Consider the following 25059-nt stretch of genomic DNA (forward strand, 5'->3'; position numbering starts at 1 on the left):
GCAGATGGCTCAACGAAAAGACGCGAGAAAAAACATGCACAGAGACAGACTAGTTTCTGTGGAGAAGTAGGGACGGAATGGCCACCCCCTCTAGTGGGGAGCGCACCGATTTACCGTCCAAACCTGCTTTTATTGGGCTCATTTTGCATAATAATTCAGGTAAAGTACAGTACTCATTACGAGGAAGTAAGGAACCATAGAAAACAAGGAACTCTGCGGGTCTATTGAGTCAGGGTCAAAGAGCTGTAAGACTGTGAGGAACAAACTAACTTCCTCCTTGGACCCTTCTCATTCATCTGAGAGCATTCTTAACAAAGAAGGTTTCACAGTAATTTACATGTTCTTTCTTAGGCCTGATCACCCAGGGAATCTGCCCTTTTCAGCTCAGAGCTGCACCACCCTGTCATTGTTTCAGGCTTAGGTGGAGCACGGGAACTAAGGCAACCAAGAGTTAAGGAGATTTTCTCCCAGACGATGAGAACTCAGGCTATGTCAAAGCCGAGGAGCGAGGGTCCATCACCCCCTTTTGCTGCAGCCCCCAAAGTCCTTCTTTTGGGGGGCCTCCCAAGTGATCATGCCTGTCTTAAGTCGTTCCCCCCTTGGGGAATCTTACCCATCTTTGGCTAACCGACCAAGCTTTGGGGTTCAGTTATGAATGAATCAGCAGAAGCAGCACTCCTGCCAGGGAGATAAGCTTTTGTCTCCTTGCTGGCTTACGGTTCCAAGGGCGTTCCCTTAGCCTTAGCCTAGGTGAGGGTTTCAGCTTCTGATACCAGTCAGGGCGGTTCCCAACAAGCTACTGTGGAAAACAGTATGAAATTTCTTCAAAAAGCTAAAGATGGAACTGCCTTTTGACCCATCAATCCAACTGGTGGGATTATACCCTAAGATCCTCAATCACCAATTCAAAAGAACCTATGCACCTTGATGTTCATGGCAGTATTATTTACAATAGCCAAGTGCTGGAAATAGCCTAAGTGTCCATCAGTGAATGAGAGAATAACAAAACATTTACACAATGGAATACTACACAACAGAAAGAAAGAAGGAACTCCTACTCTGCCACAGCATGAATGGAACTGGAGAACATTATGCTAAGTGAAATAAACCAGGCAGTGAAAGACAAATGCCATATGATCTCACCTATAAGTGGAACCTAATCAACAGAACAAACAAATAAGCAAAATAGAACCAGAGTCTTGGAAGTGAAGAAGAAACTGACAGTGAACAGAGGTGATGGGGGTGGGGGATAACAGAGGAGAGAAGGGGAAGAGGGAACTCAAGGAACATGAATAGAGGACTCGTGGGCATGGACAATGTGGGGGACTGACTGTGGGAGTGGGGTAAGGATGCAGCAGGGGAGAGCAAGGGAGAAAAAGGCAGGACAACTGTACCTGAACAACACAAAGGAAAGTATCTGTAGACATATAACATGGGACACAATAGAATATGAGGGGTGGCCACCTTACTGGGCACTAAGAATGTAGGCAAAACCCATGGTCTCATGAGGCTCAAATCAAAACCACCCAGGTGTTAATTGTAGTTTAAAAGAATTTAAAATAGAACCCCCCTTTTTCTCTCTAAAAGTTGTTAGTGTGCTGTGGTCAACTTAAATGGATCATACATCTAAATTTTAGGGCTAAAATGTAAAACTCTTTGAAGAAAATATAGAAATCCTCATGAACTTTGGTTAGGCAAAACCTCCTTATAAATGACATGAATGAACAAGAGGCAAAATTTCAAATACATAAGCTGCACCTAATCAAAATTAAAGACTTTTGTACAATAAAGGACACTGTCAAGAAAGTGAAAAAAATTACCACATAATGGGGAAAAAATATTTACAAGTCATCTCTCTCATATGAAAGGCTAGCATCCAGGACACAAAAGGATACTTACAACTCAACAGACAAAAGACAAATAACCTAATTTAAAAATGGATGAAGGGTTTGAATAGACATCTTTACAAGGAAGATTTTAAAATGGCCAATAAGCACCTGAAAGGATGCTCAGCATCATTAGCACTAGGGAAATACAAATCAAAATCACAATGCAATACTACTCACACTCAGTAGAATGGCTATTTAAAAAAAAGTTGGACAATAACATGTGTTGATGAGGATATAGAGAAACTGGAATGCACATACATTGCTGGCTGGAATGTATAATGGTGTCCCTCCTGTTCAGAAGTTTGGCAATCCCTCACAAAATTAAACGTAGAGTTACCTTGTGACCCAGTCATTCCACATGCAAGAGACGTTCAAACATATCTTCATGCAAAAACTTGTGCTATGAATGTTCATAGCAGCATTATTCATAATAGCCAAAAGGTGAATGCAACCCATCAACTGATAAATAAATATGTGGTTTGTCCATACAATGGAATATCATTCGGGCATAAAAAAGGATGAAGTGCTGACACCTGTTACAACATGGATAAACCTTGAAGACATTATACTGAGTAAAAGAAGCCAAACACAAAGGACTAGCTGTTGTATGATTCTAATGCTATGAAATGTCCAGAAGAGCCAATAGAGACAGAAAGTAGATTAGTGGTTGCCAGGGGCTAGAGGAAAAGCAAATGGGGTGTGACTGCTAATAAGTATGAAGTTTCTTGTTGAGGTGATTCAAGTGTTCCATAATTAGACAATGGTAATGGTTACACAACCTTGTGAATATATATAAAACCAATGAATTTCATACTTAAAAGAGTGAAACTTATAGTATGTGAACTATATCTCAATTAAAAGTATGTAATTAGTCAGTCTAAATATCCATTAATAGGGGATGTCGAATAAACTACGCTAGACCATACTATGGAAATATTGTGCACAGGGTCAAAAACATGGGGTAGATTAGATCTTTCTGTACTAATATATTTTTTAAAGATTTTATTTATTTATTTTTAGAGAGGGAAGGGAGGTAGAAAGAGAGAGAGAGAGAGAGAGAGAGAGAGAAACATCAATGTGCAGTTGCTGGGGGCTGTGGCCTGCAACCTAGTCATGTGCCCTGACTGGGAATCGAACCTGCGATACTTTGGTTCGCAGCCTGCGCTCAATCCACTGAGCTATGCCAGCCAGGGCTTCTGTACTAATATTAAATGATGTCCAAGACTCACTATTAAATGATAAGTGCAAGTTGCAGCACACAGAACAATATGCACAATATGACCCTATTTTTGTAAATTACACACACAAATAAAAGGAATATAGACAGATACACCCAACTGACAAAGTGTGGCTCCTGTTGGCTGAAACTGGTGGGAACCAAAGGGAACTTTTGTTTGTTTGTATTGCACACATTTTTAAAACAAGAAGAACGTATTCTTGTAGTGTTTGAAAATAAATTTAAAAAAAAACAAAAATGTAGTGAACTAAAAATGGCTTATATCAGTCTTAGCATCCAATATTTTCAATGTTTGTCTTCTGTTTGTGTTCAAACCACGTGCAGTGTCACAGCCTCCATTGGCACATTGCTTTATAGTAAACAAAGGTTTGACATGTAGAAGCACAAAACGAAACGCTCTCTTAGCAAGGATATTCCAGGCTCTATCATAGGTTTTGATTTCTTTTTCACTCTAAAAGGGACACTTACTTCCTGCCAAGAACATTTTAGGTGGTGCTCCTTCCTTTAAAATTCTGTCGTCCATGTTAGCAATTCAGGTAGATTCATACTTTCATAAAGATAGTTTGTGACTAGCTGATTATATTTAAAATAAGATACTGTAACACATGAAAAAGGATATTTTGCTCAGAAGTTCTAGGAAGAGAAAGTAGGGTGTTTTTGAGACAGTAATGTTGATTTCAAGGTTTATTAAGACACTAAAAGTAATTTCCTGGAAGCACTAATGTTTACCTTTAAATATAAAAGTGCCTATTATAAATCTGTAAGGCTCATTCTGTTACAGTACAGTGTTTCCCCAGCCCACAGGCTGTGCTACCTGAGTTTTACGTGACTTACAGAAACAGCAAACTCTCTGAACAGTACAATCAATGGTCAATGATTCCATCCATCATCTTTGTACATGTAAATTTAAACTCAGACAAAATATAGGACCACCCCCCACCAGATGTGCTTCACTCCTCCCTAACATCTTTCCAAAAATAATTCACTATTGATATTGAATGTGGAGTTTTGTTTACCTGCAATACAAATGACACTGATGTGTGGGAGCAACTTTTATTCTTATATGAGGGAGACAGAAAAGAGGGATTTAACATTTGCCCTTTCTTATGCAGATGTGAGCCACCACCAAATCGAAGCACTTCAGGCTCCAGGCACGCAGCCTGCTTAAACACATGCTGGGAGATGAGACCCCTCTACAGGAGTGAGAGAACCCCTGATACTTAGTGGGGATCCACTGGTATTTCCTTGCAAAAAGTTTGTGAATTTTGAGAAGGAAAGCTGGAGGAAGTGATTCTCCCTGAAGCCCCTGGTCTTTGTTAATTGCTTGGGTTAAGATTTTCTCACATACTTAAAGATACAGATAAGAGTACACAGTTTCATCAGTAGTAGTGGTCTGTAATGTCGATGCTTAATAGACCGTTGAAACTACTTGTATTAACATAGTGACTATCCACACAGATTCTGGACTTTCTCCCTAAACTTATCCAAATACTCTAACCAGAAACCCAAAATGAATAGCACATGACAAAAATGAATTTAAGCTACTTTAATACTGAAGAGCAAGACAACAATGAAACTGTTTTTGGACATTGTTAATACAGCACTTTCATCGATGCTATGATATGTAGTTTTTACAGCATAAATTACTATACAGAGTTGGCTTATTTAAAATCTTCTTCAATTTGGGAAACAATACTAAGACCAACTCCTGTAAGAGTTGAGAAGATGAAGGCTCTACACTTTGCTAAAACTGGATCAGTGAAGAGTCTTGCAGGAGATAAACAGGTTGCCAAGTTGCTGACAACTTACTCAAGGTGGGGATGCAGAATTTGAAATGGTAGGGATTTTTTTTTTAGATTTTATTTATTTTTAGAGAAGGGAAGGGAGGGAGCAAGACAGGAACAGAAACATCAATGTGTGGTTGCCTCTCACGTGTCCCCAACTGGAGACCTGGCCCACAACCCAGGCATGTGCCCTAGACTGGGAATTGGACCGAGGACCCTTTGATTTGCAGGCTGGCACTCAATCCATTGAGCCACACCAGCCAGGGCTTGAAATGGTGTTTGATATGATACATGAGGATTTTGACACTGAAATACTGAATTAGAGGTGCAGATTCCATGACTAAACATCCAAGATGACAGAGAATAAGAAAATGGTGGAATTTTAAATTCCTGCTCTATGTGGGAGTGACTTTAAACTTGATTCCACAGAACTGTAGTATATCTGGGCCTCTTCATGCTAATAAATCCTGTGGTGCTACTCTGGAATATTTTTACCTCAACATCTGGAATTCACATTGGATAGGGTGTTGTGCTCCTGTGGAAAGGGTGTTAGAATTGATTTGGGCTTAAATAGGGCTGGACCTCTCAGGACTTGCAGCTGCTGTTCCTTCAAGCTGGAGAAAGGCAAGGAAACAGATTTCCAGTGAATCGAAATGCAGGGTTCCTTTTGAAGGAGTATTTCATGATTATTTTGGCTAAGCTCAAAGCAATGATTTAGGGACATAAGGAAGCCCTGTGTCTAAATAATACAAATATTGGATAAAAGCTAAACACATCAATCTACCTTTTGGGACCTGACATCTGTGGTATGGAACATTTAGATCATTGGTCAAATTTCTAGTCTTTGTCCTGATGTTTGGGGCTAGAATGTTCAATCTCTAGTTGGGCATCACAAAAATAACTAAGTTATTATGTTGATTTTTTTCTCTCTCTTCATACACCACCTAAAGTGTATCCTATAATTAAGAGATCATGCTGAAAAAACCACCTAACCCACCAGAGAAAAAAAATCCATCCATTTTCTCAAGAGAGGTTTCCTCTTTCCCGAAGCTCATGACATACCCAAGTCCCTCATGACAGATCTCCTTTCTCAGGGACAAACTTCCCAGAGCAGCTGTCCTCCACTCGCCAGCCCCAAACAACAAAAATTTTACTACTAAAGGCACAAGAAACACATGAAGAGAACTCAGCCTCTCAGCAGTCCCAGAAAACATATGAGGGCGCGGGACGTGAGACTGTGCTGGTTGAGGATATTGGAACCACAGTGTTCAATGGGCAAGCTATTTTCCCATGGCAGGTGGCACATGTTGGAAGCCTGGACTCAATGGTCCTTTTTCCCTTTTCTATCAGGATACCCCTGACTTCTGAAGGCCTAGGCTGGATGGGAAAGAGGACAATGAGACTATATCACCATCTCTGGGGTACTTGGCAGCTCTGTTGCTCCTGGCAAGGACAGACCCCACACCCCCCTCATTGGTTCATTAGATCTCTGACTACAGGCAGGGTAGACTCAAAGTGGTAACAACAAGGGCTGAGGAGCTCCCTGTCGTCCTCTTGGCCTCCAGAACCTGTCAGGGCAAGATAAAGTACCTTCTCTCACATCACACACCTCTGCAATTGGTGCCTACAGATACAGTGTATTTCTGTTCTGACAGATGCTTAATTCCCACTGAGTGTGATAACTGGAATCTAAAGATACTTGCCCAGTATTGATTCTCACACTCAGTGAGGTAGTCAAGTATTCTTAGTTACACTTCACATGGAGGAAACTGAGGCATGGAAAGGAATTTTATTCAAGGATCAGGTGCAGCAGGCAAAGGAGGAATGTGTTTGAGCACCCCAGTTATTCTCCTGATGTCTCACCCCAATGTCAACAGCTCTAATATTGAATCTTTGTTTCCTTAAAGCCCCCACTGCCATCCTCTTCTGTTCTTTTAAAAAGTCAAGATATTAAATTTAATAGAACTTAGAAGGGAAAAATCCTAATGGAACAAAAAATCAACCCAGCTCACAGAAAAGGACACTTTGGGTTGAGTTGGTAGCCCTGGGAACTTTAGGGGATTAATAATCAGTGTGCAGATTACTCAAAGTCCTAGACAGGCCCCAGGGATAGATAGCTGGTGATGCTACAGAAGTGTCTTATCACTAAAGATTGGCATGTTATCCCTTTACAATTTTTGACATCTCAACGACATGGTCATAACAAAGGAGACTCAAAGAACCTTCTTTAAAAAGTCATATACCTTCAGCTACTGTGGGCCCGCTGTGTTCGGTCAGGTGACGATACACCTGCCTCAGTGTTAAGTATTTTCTCTTTGCTCATTTGGGTTCTAGAAATAAAGAGATGATAAATATTTGGGGGAAGAAATCAGTTTTGTCTTATGCAAACTGTTATGAAAAACAAAAATATTGTAATTATTTTAGTAACCAAACAGCACCACATGAAAATCCTGAACGCTAGCTTTATTTTCTTTTACATCACAATAGGATAAAAACTTTCTCTGACGAGCCTTTCCTAGGTTAGCTGGTAAGTCCTTGATTCAGCTTTCAGGCCTCATCATGGCTTCTTGATGCTTAAACCCAAATGCTGATTATTGTGTTGACTTGCAATTAGTATCTAGAATTCATCCCTCAGATCAATGTGTTTAAAACTGCCTGTAAGAGGATTTTCAAAGAAAGGCACAGGGATTTAATCCCCCGATTCCCATTACTCTGAGAGCTGTGAATTTAAATCCCCTTGCAGCCAACCCCAAATTTACCCCCTGCTGCCTCACAGTGCCAATTAAATAATAAAAATCGAAACCGTGGTCAGATGTAATTAGTTTGAGAACAGAGTTTTATAATTTTCCTCATGCCAAGAAAACAAATGGACCCTTCTGATGACAAATACAGAATAATCCAGTTTGGACAAAAAGAACACGTATCTCAAATCTGAACATTTCTTTTTTTAAAATTTTTATTTATTGATTTTTTGAGAGAGAGAGGAAGGAAGAGAAAGAAACATTGATTTGTTGTTCCACTTATTTATTCATTCATTGGTTATTGGTTGATTCTTTTACATGCCCTGACTGGAGACTGAACCCAAAACCTTGGTGTAATGGGACGACGCTCTAATGAGCTTTGCAGCCAGGGCTCCTCAAAGCTGAACATTTCTTGTGCTATTCGTCAGGAAGCTGTAATATTGAAAGACTGTGCTTTCTGGGAGTGTGAAAACGAGGAAATAAACTCTGGCTCAGAATTGTTGGGAATGCAGTTCATGTTTTTTTTCCTTTCATTAAAAAAAAGTCTTTCAGGACTTTAATTGATCCAGATTTTACAAAAGATGTGTTACTCTTAAAAAATATGATTCTCATAGGAACAGGCTTCGGGTGAGTAGCAGGCAAAACAGCATAAGAGAAAGACAGTTTTTGAACGACTGCTGAGCGTTTAGCCCACACCATCTGTCAAAGGGTATCAAGTCGGTGGTCCGAGGGCAAGCACAGTGGAGTCTCTTGTCCTGGCCATCTTCAGAATGAGGCGGTCTCCATGGTGACATGGAGTTAGGGTTCTGCTTCACCACAAGGCATATCCGAATCTAAGGATAAGGCCTGGGTAAACTGAAGTAATGGGTTTGTTTTTGTCATGGTTTCTGCCTCCTAGTTTAGTTTAGTTTGGGCAGGAGGGGAAAAAAAAGGAGGGAGAGAAGAACAAAAATGAGGTTAACAAAAAACCCCTCCTACACAGGGGGATATACCATGGCAAGACACTGGTCTAATAATTAGTTTCATCTTTGTTAATTCAAAATTCTTTTATTCTACTCAACCACACATTGCGAACATTATTTCACCGTATTGGTCTGAGTTGGAAAAACCTGGCACACATGAGTCAGGGAACTAACTGTGTCGTTGCGGAAGGTAAGCAGAACAGTGACTCAGGGCCACTGGTTGGACAAGCCCCAGTGCAGCCTTCGGTGTGAAGTCAGGTCCCCTCCTCAGTGTTTCCTGAAACATGGGGCGGTGGTCTCCCGCACGTGTGCACACGTGCACAGATGGCTGGGAAATGGGAAAGACAAGTAGTCAAGTGTAGTTATAATAAAGAAAAACATACTCTCCCCCATGAAAAATACCAGACTTAGTGATGATAATCTGTGGGAGCTATGTTAAAAAAAACCAAAAAACTCATGAAATAAGGTCGTTTCTAAAGAGAGTATGAACTGGGGACCAGAATACTTATTTGAACACATTTTGATTCTAAAGTTTTCTTATAAAAATAGTCACAGAAGTTGGTGGATTTTTTTTTTACGTACAACTCAATTTCTCTCATTTACAACATAAATCATTTAATGTAACATTTGTAACCTTAGAAAGGCAGACATATTTAATCTAAGTCAGTTTATAAATTCCAATTTCATATGGATTAAAAACTGCAGATAAATTAAGTCACAACAATATCCTGTACATGCATTAAGGCTGGTGACTGCTAAAGTCTCTTGGGCATCTACAGACGGGAAATCGCACACAGACTACTGGGTCTGAAGAGTGTCTACATCATTAAAAAAATCTTGCTTTTTTTGGTGATACAGATTTCAACAGTAACTCTGGAAAACTGTGAAAAATGTTATTTAAAAATATATATGTATATACTACTGCACAGTTTCAAAGATGTGATTCATAAATAATGTTGGCTGCACTGGTTAATTTTATAACAATTACTGTACTTCCAAGGTGATGGGAACACGCAGTGACTTATACTCAATATTAGGCACTAGTAATATCCTTCAGGCGTTCTACAGTTTTATGGTAGCTGTATTGTACATATATATTTTTAAATGTATGCATTTATACAAACTGTGTATATTATGCATGGGATGTCAGAAATGTACACATCACTGTTATATAATACACACATCATTGTTGTATATACTAGGTTAAGTTTTAGTGCAGAAAGTCTCATTGCATTGTGTTCTATGTGTCCAGTCTAGTACACAACTTGTCAACTCCTCAGACTATTTTTCCAGTACAGTCCTCTTTAGATAGTGGGTCCAAGTTTCCATTTGTAATTTGAAAGTTTCCAGAAATATCTGTTTTAACCAAACCTCTCTTTCCAGGCACAATTCTGCACATAAGTCTGATCTGTGTAGAGCAGTAACAAATCCCAAATTTTGATTAGGAATGTATTTGAGTTACTCCCTTTGAAAGGTAACTCTAACATTGTGATAAAAGCTGGCATCCACTCAGGTTATGGAAAGATGTGGTCAGTTGAACCTGTGTTGAACTTCTGCAGAAATAATATGTCTTCAAAAAGAAAGAAATAATAATAGATACTATATGTTGAAATGGGAGAATCTCCAGAAGGACAGACATGAAACTGGGAGCAGTGGTTGTCTCTGGGGGTTGGGGCTACTTTCTAATTTCTGCATTTCTGTACTGTCTAAACTTTTACAATGAAGCTGTTTAAATCAGAAAATGTAAGAAAGATATTTCTACTTTGAACAAAACTAAATAAAAGAAAGTTATGAATGACTTTCACAAACAACAAGATGTATCCTTATCATAATCATCTACATCCAAACTAATAAAAACTGCTGCCCCACCATACTCTACTGATGAAACAAAAGGCCAGTGTCAAGTTTTATTGGGAAACATGGGTCATCAACGTGCTGATAAAATGCCAGAGGCCACCGGTGTGTTTAGATGGGGTTTTATGGGTCAGCATACCACATGGATACCACACAAGGCCAGCAAAGCACCCCAAGGACAGACCTGAGGGTTGGTCATTCCTTTATGTGAGAGTTTGAGCATTTCATCAGCATTCAGCAAGAGTAAGCAGAACTAAGCCTCAGTCCTCCAAAACAAAACAAAATAAAATAAAACAACAATTCACAATTTCTTAAGTTAGACTTAAATTTCTAACCTCCAATGGGATCGTGAACTCCACCACCACCAACTAGTGAAAGGGATGGGGCAAGCACCTCAGTTGGATGAATGTAAAATAGAAATTTTGTTAATAGTTCCAGAAGCTTCAAGGCTAAAGCCAAATGCAAATTCCACGAGCCCTTCACCTGCTCATTTTAAATTAACGTCAGGTCACCATTTGTACAGTTCAATCATTTCTACAATTTTGAATCAGTGCTTATAGCTCAGGAATTATGGCCATCTTATCTTCACCTATACATCAGGCTGACAAAAACATTAACAATGAAGCCGAACCAATCCAACCACCAGTGAGAGCATACATGAGCATCTCTTGTAAATGTTTTGTGCCACCTTTACCTTGAAAAAATGGGTTGTTCCATAAATTGCATCACCTGTCTTTCTCAGACCATCCTGGTGCTATTTTGTCAAGTGAGAGGCCTAAGAAACATTACATCCTTTTTTTTTCCTGGAGTTTTTCTTTTTAACCAATATTTTTATAACCAAATATATTTAATAAGAACACTAAAGCTAAGGCATGACAAGGGACTATAAAAGAAACAAATTTCAAACAAAAACTGTAAACAAGATGTCAAAAAAACCTAAAATGTAAACTTAAGTAAAAAAAAAAAAAGAGAAAAGAATTGAGGGCACAACGTAAACATAGCAGACACACAGGGTGTGAGCATCATGTCCCGGCTGCTGCTCCCCAAACAGCGCTGCGATCACTGCAGGAATAACTCACCCTGCGCAGTGAGCAGCTGGCTAATCAAAGCCTGAAACGTACCCCCAGTTCAAAACGCCTTAACGTGGCACATTGCGCATGAAGAGTGAGGGGATTAGAGTTACCAGGAGAGCAAGGAATTCTCAGCCTGATAGGCAACAGATAGACTCCTAGTGAAGGGTATTCTAGGTAATGTCCCAATTTGGCCAAGAACATTTGTAAGAAAGCTATCATGGAAAGAATAGACTTAAAAAATATTGGCTGACAAATGCCACATGGCTCTACAGCCACTGTGTCACAGTGGCAGGAGGAAAGAATGCATGTGCTGGGCGAGTCTGTTGTCACATGCACAAAAGATTTTAATCCCTAACATAGTTCCAAAACGCAGGTGTGACTGCGTTAATATTGGTTCACTTTCAAAGGCACTGAGTTCTTACCAAATCTCTGTGCCACTCTCATACTATTTGGGGGGCAGGGCAGGGAAGGCCCGTGGGAGTTGATCCATTTGCTTATAACACATTTAGTTGATAATAAAGTTGGATGGAGGGGCAAGTATTAAATGAAAGGCAGGTATTTGGTAACATGCAACCTGGTAAACATCCAGCACATAAAAAACTGACTTATTTTCATTAATTCGATTACCCATTAATACATACAAAGAATAAATGGGGAATAGTATATTAATACTGAAAGTAATCAATAATATAAGAACTAGGTTCATTGTAACTGGCAGTCAAGCTTTTGGTGTGCTGCATTGCACCTGGTTAACTAACTGTGAGATTTGGGTTCAATGTTCTAAAATGTCATGGTTTAGATTTGAAGTAGAAAGTTTTGTGTGTGTGTGTGTGTGTGTGTGTGTGTGTGTGTGTGTGTGTGTGTGTGTATGTGTGTGTAAGTGTATTTCCTCTAATCAGAAACCTCTGATCACTTTGTCTAGACTGGGCTTATGAAAACTAGACAAAGAAAATGTGTTCTGAAGAGCTGTGTGTCTTACACACACACAAACTGCTTCCTCAACACCCACACATACAAACACACATGCCCTGGGTAAAGACCACTGTTCAAAGGTGAGAAAATATTCACTGCAGTTTGACAGATGCTGTGGCTGGGAACTTCAGTAGCACAGTGTCCAGAAACATTGAGCTGTCCATGGAGACGAGAGCACAATTCAGCTCAAGGGAGAGGCCCCTATGACAGGTGGGCGCTGTTCCGCAGCCAGTGCAGGCCCTGCTGGGAGTACTGGACCAGGTGTTCCATGCTGCTGTGTAGGGTGACAGGCCCCATGAGCAGATCCAGGTCGTTGAAGAATTCTAGGGGACACAGAGAGTCGTTAGAGTGCCACACATGCTGCGTGTACCCTGGGAGACCTAAGTGACTTCAAAAACTCCATTCGTGGTCTATACAAACCAAGCGTTCTCTCTTCTATCATGCCACTTTACAACGAAACCCAAAAGTACCAACTCATCCTTTTACCCAAATAGACACTCTATTGGCCATTTTTAATTCAAATGAATAACATTTACTTAGCCAAACCAAAAAGAACATTGACTTTCTTGAACTACATTCCCCTGAACATGGAGTGTGGCTCTGTCACCCCCTACCCTAGACTCAGCTGCGGCAAGTGCTGAGCCACTGCAGAGAGTCTCAGGGAGGTGGCTCCAGGCTCCTGGTGGCAAATCAGAGACAGTTCTGACCTATTTCTGCTGAGGTCACCTTCTAGTCCTTGGACATTCTCTGGGTTTCTTCTTTCATTAAACATTTATTATGTCTCAAGGAACTATGCTAGGTACAGTAGGGCAGAGGCAGGGATATACTATGTATAATAGACGCTGCTCTCTCAGAGATCACAGCTAGTGGCAAAGAGAAACAAATTCATATGGCTGCTATGGCTGCTACGCTGTCATAACCGGACCACTGAACAACAGCTCTTCAGAAGAAATGCCTGGGAGAAGTTTTGCAAAGGTGCTCATATACACACTTGCTGAATGAGGTCCTGCTGGGAAGGCAAGGGAGAAGGTAGAGAAGGCTGCAGTTCCTGGTGGCTGGGAAGGGAGCCCTGGCAGCGATACAGGGCAGAACCACCAGGAGGAACAGGTCAGACGCACAGTGCTGACTTTGCCTTAGACGTGTGCGTGGCTCTGAGCCCTGTGGGAGGAGACGGCTAGCAGGAGCTGGCGGTGCCCCCTGGAGCTGAGCCTGCTCAGGGCCTCCTAAACTGGACTTGTAGATTTTTATACATTTGTCCCTTCTGTTTGTCTACTTGTGACATCCACTTCACTTCACCTCAGCTACTCAACTACTATTTGCTTTTCATAATCTTGTTCCATGCCTGTTTCCCATTGGATTCTCAGGGTCAGTGCCTCTGGTTTTATTGTCAGTTTCAGGTACTCGGGACCCGCCTGCCTATCCACGCCATAACCTCCTCATCTTACCATGGACATCTGATCTTGTCCTCAGAGGCTTTATGCTCTCATGGGAACAAAATTTACATTTAATGATTTGAAAGTGATCTCAGACTTGTACCTCAGTAATAAATTGGTATAATCATTTGGGAGAAAAGTTAACAACATATACCAAGATATATGACAATATATACCATAACAGAATCTATACCTGTTGACCCCAAAATTCTACAACTTACTCCTATGAAAATAATAAATATGGAAAACAATTTATATAAAATATTTATCATAACCTTATTTATAATAGTGGAAAAATATTGGAAGTAACCTAAGTGTCGAACAACAGGGGAATGGTCACAGAAATCATACTTTATGACTGTATAACCACTATTGTGACAGTATTGTAGAACCATCATAAAGGGTGTTTCTGCACTAGATAGTAACATGGGAAAGTGCCTGATGTAATATCACATGAAAAAAGACAGATGTATCATTGTATATACACTATTATCTTATTTTGGTAAAACTCATGCATATTTAGAGGAAACAGGAAGAAACTTCACAGAATGTTAATAGTAATTATTTCTAGGTGATAAGATTACTGATCATATAAAAAGCTTTTTTTCTAAAACAGTTTTCTGTACTTTATAAATTTAGCTATAATAAACATGAATTCCTTTTATAGTCAGTTAAAACACATTTAAAAAGAAATAGAACTTATTGCTACATGTAAGCAGCTATCACTTTAATAGCTAGTAACATTCACTCATTCATTAATTCACTGTTTCAGATTCCCCACCGAGTTCAAGGCACTGTGCAGGTCCTGGGGACGGAAAGTAGGATAGAATATCATCCTTACCCTCAAGGAGCTCACTGTCTACAGGGAAAAATGCAAATGTGTATATACCTATATCTTTATGTATATATCTTTACCTATATGTGTATATACCTATATCTTTATCTATATATCTGCATCTGTATATATTTATATTATTTGTATCTATGTATTAGGTAGAGCTGCTTTGACTCTGTGTTTTGGTAGTATGGCCTAATGTAGTAGATGTCCTGTACGGTCCAGTGGCACAGCCTCCCCTATCATCCAAGCTGGGTACTCAAGGGGTGTCCTTTCTGTGGGCTGAGTACACCCTCCTCTTGTAGTTGAGCTTAGGCTGCTGTTGGCAGGTCAATGAGAAGGATTTACCCAGGCTGGTCAGCTGCAAGAACTGGCTGTGACCACTGACCAGCAATCTCTGCTCTCCGTGGAGGATCAGCTGTGCAGGGGCAGGGCGGTGGTGCTCTGATGAGGTCTGTTGCTGCCCACTGGGTTAGCAGGCCCTGGGGTTTCCCAGGTGGTACAGGGCAAGTTCAGCCTCCACCTGTGTTTTGCCCGGGGCCACCCTTGGCAAAACTATCAAGCAAACTGCTTGAGCTATCAAGCAATTGGAGATGGCTGCTGCATGTGCCTGGGCTTGCAGATTCCCAGGTGAAGCCAAACTGTCAATCTATGCTGGCTGCTGCTAGTGCCATGCCTGGGGCTCACTGAAGCAAGCTACTGCTCGTTTGATAGAATTTAGAAGATGTGAAGCATGAACCAAGACCAACCATTCATATGGAAAAGCAGCTTGGGTGGGCCCATAAATTAGGTGGGGCAGAGTCTTTGGGGATCTCCAAGGTGGGTCAAACAGTGTTACACAGGTTGATGGAGTCTCACATATGGTACCAGCTTGCTTGCTCTGTGGCTTTGTAGGGGGAAGGTTTAGAAAAGAGACAATAACTTCTGTCACATTGATGTCAGACACTTCAATTCCTCCCTGTATGCCATTGGTGCCTTTTCAAGCTGCTACCCTGGTGATGGAGCTCAGAGGGAGTGAGTCTGAGTAGGTGAGTCACTGTGGGGGTTCTTTAAGAGTAACTACTTGAGGCTCCAGAAATTTCTTCCACTGACTCAATCCCCACTGGTTTTTACAACCAGAAGTTGTGGGGACTTATTTTCCTGGCACTGGAACCCTGGGCTGGGGGCCTGGTGTGGGCCGAGACTCCTCATTCCCAAGATATCCCTCCCAAATTTCTATCTACCACATGTGGTGTGGGACCAGCCTATTCTGTATCTGTGTCCCTCCTACCAGTCTGGATGGGTGTGGTTTCTTTAATGCCATAGTTCTTGCACTTCCATTCAACTTGATTTCTGACAGTTCTGATGGTGGTTCTATATTTTAGTTGTGATTTGGATTGGTTGTGTGAGGAGGCAAGCCATGTCTGCCTATGCCACCATCTTGACTGGAAGTCATCTGTATCTGTATCACCTGTATCTGTATCTCTAATCTTCCACAGTGAAGAAAGAGGTATATTAAGGTAAATATAGGACGCCCTGAGTGAGGGGGAGAAGTCAGGAAAGCTTCACACAGTAGGTGACAGCCTGATTTCTTCTTCAGTAAATGATGGCAACTGGTCCAGTGTTGCCCAAGGGTCAGGTTGTCTCTCTGAGTTGTGGTCAAACCACACACATACTCCCCCAAGGGACACCTACCTCTGTTCTCCTTGGCCAGGTTGTCTGCCATTTCCCAGTAGTCATAGCTGTGGAGAATGCTGTTGGTGATGCTGACGTGATTGGCTGCCATCTGGTGGATGCGCTGTGGGATGCTGACGATGGTTGAAGGGGACAGGGTGTTGGTACTGGAGAGGCTCCCCTGAGATCCCACGGAGCTGGTGGGGGAGGGGTTGGGAGACATGGGGGATGGGGTTCCAGTGCTCCTGGAAGGAGAGAGCATAGAAAGGTAAGGGTGGAGAGGTTGGTACCAGGTGGGGTGGGGCAGCCAGTCAGGACACTACTGTAAGCAAAGTAGCACACTGCCCAGCAGCAGGCAGGGGCTCATTTATTGCCTTTACTTTGGAAAAATGAACTTACTTTCCACTGGCCCCCCATGGAGATGGGGCTTGGGCAGCTTTAGATGAATTCTGCAGGAAAACAAAAATATTGACAATGAACCATCTGTTAAGTATTACAGACAACTACATGTTCTCAGGTGATGGCTGAGAAAAGTAATGGCTGACACTGCACATAAAATGCAGATTCCTAGAAAATGGACCTGGGAAGTCACAGGTCCTAGGCTATTGGCTCCCTCTCTGGAACCGAGTGGGGAGCAGCTGTATGGCCTGCCAGGCTCCACGACAGCCTATCATGGGTTTCCAAGCACCAAATTCTATGTCTGAAATTAAACCATAATCCTGAGGGTCCACTGAATCCTGAACCAGTTTAATTTTTCCATCTTAAACTAGCTCAATTTTTCTGAAAGGGAAAAAAGAGCAGCCTTGCCCGCCGCCCCCACCCCCTCCAGCAAGAACACCTTACACGGAAATGTAGGGCATATTTGCAGAAACTGTTGGCATACGTTTAATCCCAGACATCACATTGTGTTATTTAAATTTATGAGGCTTAAATGTATTTCTCTTAAAGGAAGTTACTTTTGAATATTTCTAAAAGAACAGATTAAAATATATTTCCTCAACAGGGTACTCAAACATTCTGATTTACCTAACTATTCTAATTTAGGATGTTACATTTCACAAGCCAGTTGTCAACATCAGGCATTTACAAAAAGTTCTGCCTTTGGTAAGGCAAAGTTCCTAAGTGTACAGATGAATTTCCTCTCTGAGAGCCCAATAATACTTTCTTGGACCTAAGTCTATGGGGCTGTTAAGGAAAAAATTCTTTATAATGCTGATGTGAATTTTCCCTTCCAGAGACAAGAAAATAGCCTCAGTTTGGTCCTCCAGAGAAAAAACATTTCTTTTGGTTAAAAAGAACTTTACAAAGTGGTGACTGATTTTAGTGGGGGTGTCATCAAGAAATGGCCTTACATGTGGCAGTTTTGAAGTTGCCTCCAGGCTCCTTCCACTACCACTAAGCAAGCCTTGTGACTGTAGAATCCTGGGTGGGAACAAAGTCCTTTGTTCAGAGACAGCGCTGTAGCAATAAAGCACATTCTTTATGGACAATTTATCATTGTTACCTGAAGGTTCCATAACCATGGAACTTTAAGGAGCATTTAAATAGCCTTTAATTAAGGGTGACTACCAATAACTTCTGAAGGGGAAACTCTGATTTTTAAGTTGTGTTCTCTATAAAGAACTTGTTTTCCTTAAAGTTCTGTCATAACCCCTGTGGCCTACAGAGTTTAGATTCCTTCTCTGTTGAAGCATTTTTCTTGACTGTGAAAACTCTCTTTAGTATTAGTTCTCAGATTCTAAATTTTAAAAAATGACCTTAGGTGCCCAAAGTAAAGAGAAAGGCTTAATGTCAGCCAGGACCGTTATCTTCTTGGCTGAGCACCTGGTTACTCATGCATGACCAGGAAGGAGGCGGCATGCTGGATGTAGCCCACAGGACCCCCAACAGAGCCTGGTCATCAGAGATAATCTCTAAGAAGTGGCATTGGGTTGGAAGTGTCTAAAATGATGGTTTTGTATCTCACAAAGGGTTGGTGGAGGTAGAGATGGTATAATTTCTTGTTTCTAGAGACAGATGGACAGTGAAGAAGCCCAAAATCTCAAATTAATTATTACTTCAGGTCTACTTCACAAGAGTACATGAAAGTTTTTTTCTTCTTTTTAAAATATATTTTGATTATGCTATTATAGTTGTCCCATTATTTCTCCCCTTTATTTCCCTCTGCCATGTACCCCCCTCCCACCAGCATTACCCCCCCTTAGTTCATGTCCATGGGTCATACATATAAGTTCTTTGGCTTCTCCATTTCCCATACTATTCTTAACCTCACCCTGTACATTTTCCCCCACTCTCCCCCCCTCCACTCTCTCACCTCCTCGCTGTTGATAACCCTCCATGTAATCTCCATGTCTGTGATTCTGTTCCTGTTCTAGTTGTTTGCTTAGTTCTTTTTTTTTAGGTTCAGTTGTTGATAGTTGTGAGTTTGTCATTTTACTGTTCCTATTTTTGATCTTCTTTTTCTTAGATGTTCCTTTAACATTTCATATAATAAGGGCTTAGTGATGATGAACTCCTTTAACTTGACCTTATCTGGGAAGCACTTTATCTGCCCTTCCATTCTAAATGATAGCTTAGCAGGATAGAGCAATCTTGGATGTAGGTCCTTGCCTTTCATGACTTTGAATACTTCTTTCCAGCCCCTTCTTGCTTGTAAGGTTTCTTTTGAGAAATCAGCTTATAAGAATGCCTTTGTGGGTAACTGTCTCATTTTCTCTTGCTGCTTTTAAGATTCTCTCTTTATCTTTCATCTTGGGTAATGTAATTATGTGCCTAGATGTGTGCTTCCTTGGGTCCAACTTCTTTGGGACTCTCTGAGCTTCCTGGATTTCCTGGAAGTCTATTTCCTTTGCCATATTGGGGAAGTTCTCCTTCATTATGTTTTCAAATAAGTTTTCCATTTCTTGCTCTTGTTCTTCTCCTTCTGGCACCCCTATGATTCAGATGTTGGAACTTTTAAAGTTGTCCCAGAGGTTCCTAAGCCTCTCCTCATTTTTTTTTGAATTCTTGTTTCTTCATTCTGTCCTGGTTGAATGTTTATTTCTTTCTTCTGTTCCAAATTGTTGATTTGAATCCTGGTTTCCTTCCCATCCCTGCTGGTTCCCTGTACATTTTCCTTTATTTCACTTTGCATAGCCTTCACTTTTTCCTCTATTGTGCGACCACACTCAACCATTTCTGTGAGCATCCTGATTACCAGTGTTTTGAACTCTGCATCTCAATAGGTTGGGTATCTCTTCATTGCTTTGTTGTATTTTTTTCTGGAGCTTTGATCTGTTCTTTCATTTGGACCATATATTTTTTTTTGCCTTGGCATATCTGTTATGTAGTAAGGGGTGGAGCCTTAGGTATTGGCCAGGGTGGGGCAACCCATGTCACTGGGTTGTGGAGCTGTATGTGGCAGAGGGGTCCAAAAGGGAACAATAGGGCTTTCCCTACTCTCAGCTGGCTTTCAGTCACTTCCTCCGCTGCCCACGATCAAATTGGGCCCTTCTGGTGCTGATTTCTGGGGGGGTGGGTTTGTGTACATTCCGGGACCGTGTTGGTCTCTCCAACAAACTCTCCTGTGAGGCTGGGAGCTTCTTCTGCCACCTCAACCCCTACAGATTTCTTCAGTCAGAGGTTTTGAGGTGGAACTCTGGGATGCATGATCTGTCTAGTTCCCCAGTTCTTCCTCCAGGTTTATCCACATGTAAATGTGGGACCACCCACTCTGCCAGCCACCACCTTGCCTGCCTCCACCCTCCAGCTGCCACCTTGCCGTGAGTCCTCTCCACCCCGGCTGTCCACTGCTACCCCTCCTACCGGTCTGGGTCAAAGTTTCTTCTTTAACAACTTGGTTGCTGGACTTCCACATAGTTCAATTTTCTGGCAGTTCTGGTTATTTTTTTGTTTTTAAACTTGTTGCTGTCCTTTTGGTTGTGTGTGCGAAGAGGCAAAGTGTATCTATCTATGCCTCCATCTTGGCCAGAAAGTTTTTTTAGTTTTATTTTGCCAGTGAAACTGATTTCATTCCCTGAGACAGGTAAAAGTTATAATTCTATAATTCTATCTTTATATTTATATATTGCTATTTGTCCTAGTGCTTCTGAGCTTTAACAAGCCATTTATTTTTAGATTTTATTTATTTATTTTCAGAGAGAGGGGGTCAGAGGGATAAAGAGACGGAGAGAAACATCAATTAGTTGCCTCCTGTACACCCCCAGCCACGGACCTGGCCCACAGTCGAGCATGGTACCCTACTGGAATCAAACCAGCAACCCTTTGGTTAGCAGGCCAGAGCTTAATCTACTCAGCCACAGCAGCCAGTTAAAATAACACTTTTATCAAGAATTAATTTAGCTACTGGAATTAGCTAAGCAGAAGTTCTAAGCAGTTACTTCCAAGAGGAAGAAGCTCTATGTAAACATGAGGATAAATTTCCTGTGACATAAAATTGGTCACTAAATCTTTCTCTTGAGGTCATCAAAATACTTGGACTCCAGGCAGAGAGATACATTAGATGGGCTCTCAAGGCCATTCTCCCAGCCCTGAACACCATGAGTATATCCTAATGGGGTTAGTGTAGCTATCAGAAGGCTCTTGTATTATCTACAAAGCAATGGATTCTATTCTCAAAAATATCCTTGATGGGGAGTCAACTGAATACAAGGAACAATGCTGCCCATCAGTCAAACAGTACCTTAAAATAGTCGATAAGTGCTTTTGAATACTTTACAGCATGATCCCTTTTGAGTCGAAACATCCGCCAGTACAGGAGAGCCAGGCATCGGTAACTGCAGCAGAAGAAGGAAAATGAGCCCTGAAAGCATGAGTGTGTCCTTTGCAAATAAGACTTTTAAAAAATCCTGTTGTTTCAAGCACTCAATATTTATATAATGATTACATATATAATATACATACACATATGATTGTCAGTATCTGACCTTCCTTTTGTTCAAAAGATACACTTCAAAATTTCAGGGAGTTACTCCATAAGTAAATTTAATTTACTATTAGCTTTATTGCTTTGCTGGGGTGTGGAGCTGGCCATTTTCTTTGTCCACCACTAGAGGACAGTGTCTCCCCACAAGAGGAGTAAGGAAGCTCTAGGTCACAGCTCTCACTGTTTACTGGGGGAGTTTCAGGGCAGAGCCACCTCTGTTTCCCTCTGACACCCTGGCCTTGTCAGGGCACCATCGGCTTTGCTGAAAGAGTGGCCTTTACCTTTAAACTACTTTACTTGATTATAATTAGTTCAAATAAAGGAACAGATACATGTTTTATGGGTAAAAACTATGTTGCAAAGTTATAATTATATGCTATTTTATATATTTATTATTTACATAGTAGTAATATTACATAATATTAATTATTAATCACCATTATTTGTTAATCCTAATATGGACCTTAAAGTTTTAAGAGTGCAGGAAGCATTTCCTGAGACATATCCTCTTTTTCTTGATCCTTTTCACTCACAATTATCTGTTAACTCAGGTGTGGTACTGAAATACTAGATTCCCAACACATCAAATAAAATGTAGTGGTCTCATCTTAGCACATCAAACTCCAGGTGATGTGATGGTACAGAACTACCTGAGGCCTTCTCTTTTTTGTATGTCGCCATATTTATTTATTGAGGCTTGATTGCCTACCCTGCAGATTGGGGGAATATAAACCTTTGGAGAACAAAATATTCTGGATCCTTATCACAGAAGGAACAAATAAAGGGTGTCCTGTGATTTGGGGGGAGTGGATAGGGAAATCACACACACAAACACACACACACACACGCGGATCCTTGCATAATGACCCAGTTAATTTTCCATCACTGAGTGCACACCATGGCTGGTATAGCAGCAAGCAATAGGGTGGGCTCTCTCTGGCCAACATTAGACACACATTTGGTTTACATATTAGAAGGCCCTAGAAAAATATTATGCTAAAACATTAGCACTTGGTTTGCCAATGACTATGGATGTACAGGCTGCACAGGCTACTTTAAGCAGATATGATGCAACTCACCATAATGCAGCCAGTTGTTTATCTTCTGGTGTGGCATTGGGTCCTGAGTGGGTTTTCAGTCTCATAGCATACCTAGAAGAAAGAAAAGAAAGCGAAACCAAAATTTAAAAAAAATTGATTAAATTCATTAAGATGACATTGGTTAATAAAATTAAATAGGTTTCAAGTAAACAATTTTACACTATATCATCTGTATATTGTATTGTGTGTTTACCACCCCAAATCAAGTGTCCTTCTGTCACCCTTTATCTCACTTTCACCCTCTTCTAACTGCCCCACCCCTTTCACTCTGGTAACCACCCTATTGTTGTCTGTGTCTATGAAGGTTTTTTTTTGGCTTAATCCTTTTTCACCCAGCCACTTGAGGCCCCTCCCCTCTGACAGCTGTCAGTCTATTTTCTGTACCAGTGAGTCTGTTTCTATTTTGTTTATTTTTTCATTAGATTCCACTTATAAGTAAAATAATATCATATTTGAATTCTTTGACTCACTTATTTCACTTAGCATAATATTTTCCAGGTCCATTTAAGCTACTGCAAAAGGTGAGATTTCCTTCTTTTTTATGGCTGAGTAGTATTCCACTGTGTAAATGGTACCACAGCTTTCTCATCTACTCATCTAGTAATAGACATTTGGGCTGCTTCCGAATCTTGGCTATTGTAAATAATGCTGCAATGAATATAGAGGTGCATATATTCTTTTGGATAGTGTTTTGGGTTCCTTCAGGTATATTTCCAGAAGTGGGATTGCTGGGTCATAAGGCAGTTTCATTTCTAATTTTTTGAGGACACTCTATATTGTTTCCCACAGTGGTTGCACCACTCTGCATTCCCACCAGCAGTGCACAAGGGTTCCATTTTCTCCATATCCACACTAACACCTGTTGTTTGTGGATTTATGATAGCCATTCTGGCCTGTGTGAGGTGATAATCTCATTTTAACTTGCCTCTCTGATGGTTACTACTCTCTGATGGTGAGTATTTTCTCATATGTCTATTGGCTACCTGCATGTCCTCTTTGGGGAAGTGTCTATTCAGGTCCTTTGCCCATTTTTTAAATCAGATTGTTTGTTTTCCTAGTGTTGAGTTGTACACTTCTTTACATGTTTTGGAAATTAACCCCTTATCAGATATATTATTGGCAAATATGTTCTCCCATTCAGTGGGTTGTCTTTTCATTTTTTTGATGGTTTTCTCTGTTGTGCAAAACCTTTTTAGTTTGATGTGGATCCATTTGTATATTTTTTCTTTTGTTTCCTTTGCCTAAGGAGATACATCAGAAAAAGTACTGCTACAAGAAATGCCTGAGCTTTTACTATTTATGTTTTCTTCTAGAATTTTTATGGTTTCAAGTCTACATTTAGGTATTTAATCCACTTTGAGTTTATTTTTGTGCCCGGTGTAAGAAGGTAGTCTAGTTTCATTTATTTTGCACGTATCTGTCTAATTTTCCCAACACCATTTACTGAATAGTCTGTCTTTAACTCGTTGCATATTCTTGCAACAATTAATGCAAGAATATGCAATATTCTTGGTCAATATTAATTGACCATAAAGATGTGGGTTTATTTCTGGGCTCTCCATTCTGTTCCATTGGTCTATGTGTCTGTTTTTATGCCAGTACCATGCTGTCTTAATTACTAAGGCCTTACAGTATAGTTTGATATTAGGTAGTGTGATTCCTCCAACTTTGTACTTCTTTCTCAAGATTGTTGCTGCTATTCATGGTCTTTTGAGACCACAAATATACATTTTTTGGAATATTTATTCTAGTTCTGTGAAATACACCATTGTTATCTTGATAGGAATTGCACTGAACCTATCTATAGATTACTTTGGGTAGTATGGATATTTTAATGATGTTAATTCTTCTGATCCATAAACATAGTATATGCTCCCATTTATTTGTATCTTCTTCAATTTCTTTTTTTTTTCAGTGTCTTACAATACTTTGAGTACAGGTCTTTTACATCCTTGGTTAAATTTATTCCTAGGTATTTTATTTTTTGATGCAATTTTAAATGAGACTGTTTTCTTAGTTTCCCTTTCTTATAATTCACTATTGGTGTATAAAATGCAACCAATTCCTACATATTTATTTTGTATCCTGCTACTTTACTGAATTCATTTATCACTTCTAGTAGTTTTTTTGTGGGATCTTTAGGGTTCTCTATATACAGTATCATGTCATCTGCAAATAATGACATTTTACTTTTTCCTTTCCAATTTGGATACCTTGTATTTCTTTTTCTTGTGTGATTACTGTGGCTAGGGCTTCTGGTACTATGTTGAATAATGGCAGGAAAGCAGACATCCCTATCTTGTTTCTGATCTTAAGGGAAATGCTTTTAGTTTTTGTCTACTGGGTATGATGTTGGCTGTGGGTTTGTCATATATGGCCTGCACTATGTTGAAGTATGCTCCCACTTTGCTGGGAGTTTTTATCATACATAGGTGATGGATTTTATAAAATGCTTATTCTACCATTATTCACATGAAAATGTAGTTTTTATCCTTTATTTTGTTTATGTGGTATATCGCATTTATTAATATGCAAATATTGTGCCAACCCTGCATCCCCATAATAAATCCCACCTGATCATGGTGTATGATCTTTTTAAAGT

General features: G+C 40.4%; 1 protein-coding gene across 4 annotated transcripts in view; it reads right to left on the reverse strand.

Moving 5' to 3' along the window:
• Positions 1-7896: 7896 nt before the first annotated feature.
• The window catches only part of AFF3 (AF4/FMR2 family member 3), a 544115-nt gene continuing 526952 nt past the window's right edge, over positions 7897-25059 (reverse strand). For all 4 annotated transcript variants that reach the window (XM_045827774.1, XM_045827773.1, XM_045827776.1 and 1 more), the window contains 5 exons: positions 22437-22508; positions 21115-21208; positions 16833-16882; positions 16455-16678; positions 7897-12835 (listed from right to left, as the gene is read on the reverse strand). In XM_045827774.1, coding sequence (XP_045683730.1) covers positions 12714-12835; positions 16455-16678; positions 16833-16882; positions 21115-21208; positions 22437-22508 — 562 coding nt within the window. In that variant the 3' untranslated portion in view covers positions 7897-12713. The remainder of the gene's footprint in view (positions 12836-16454; positions 16679-16832; positions 16883-21114; positions 21209-22436; positions 22509-25059) is intronic.

The sequence above is a fragment of the Phyllostomus hastatus genome, unplaced genomic scaffold (assembly GCF_019186645.2).
Source record: "Phyllostomus hastatus isolate PE091 unplaced genomic scaffold, TTU_PhHast_1.1 phas_scaffold_78, whole genome shotgun sequence".
NCBI lineage: Eukaryota > Metazoa > Chordata > Mammalia > Chiroptera > Phyllostomidae > Phyllostomus > Phyllostomus hastatus.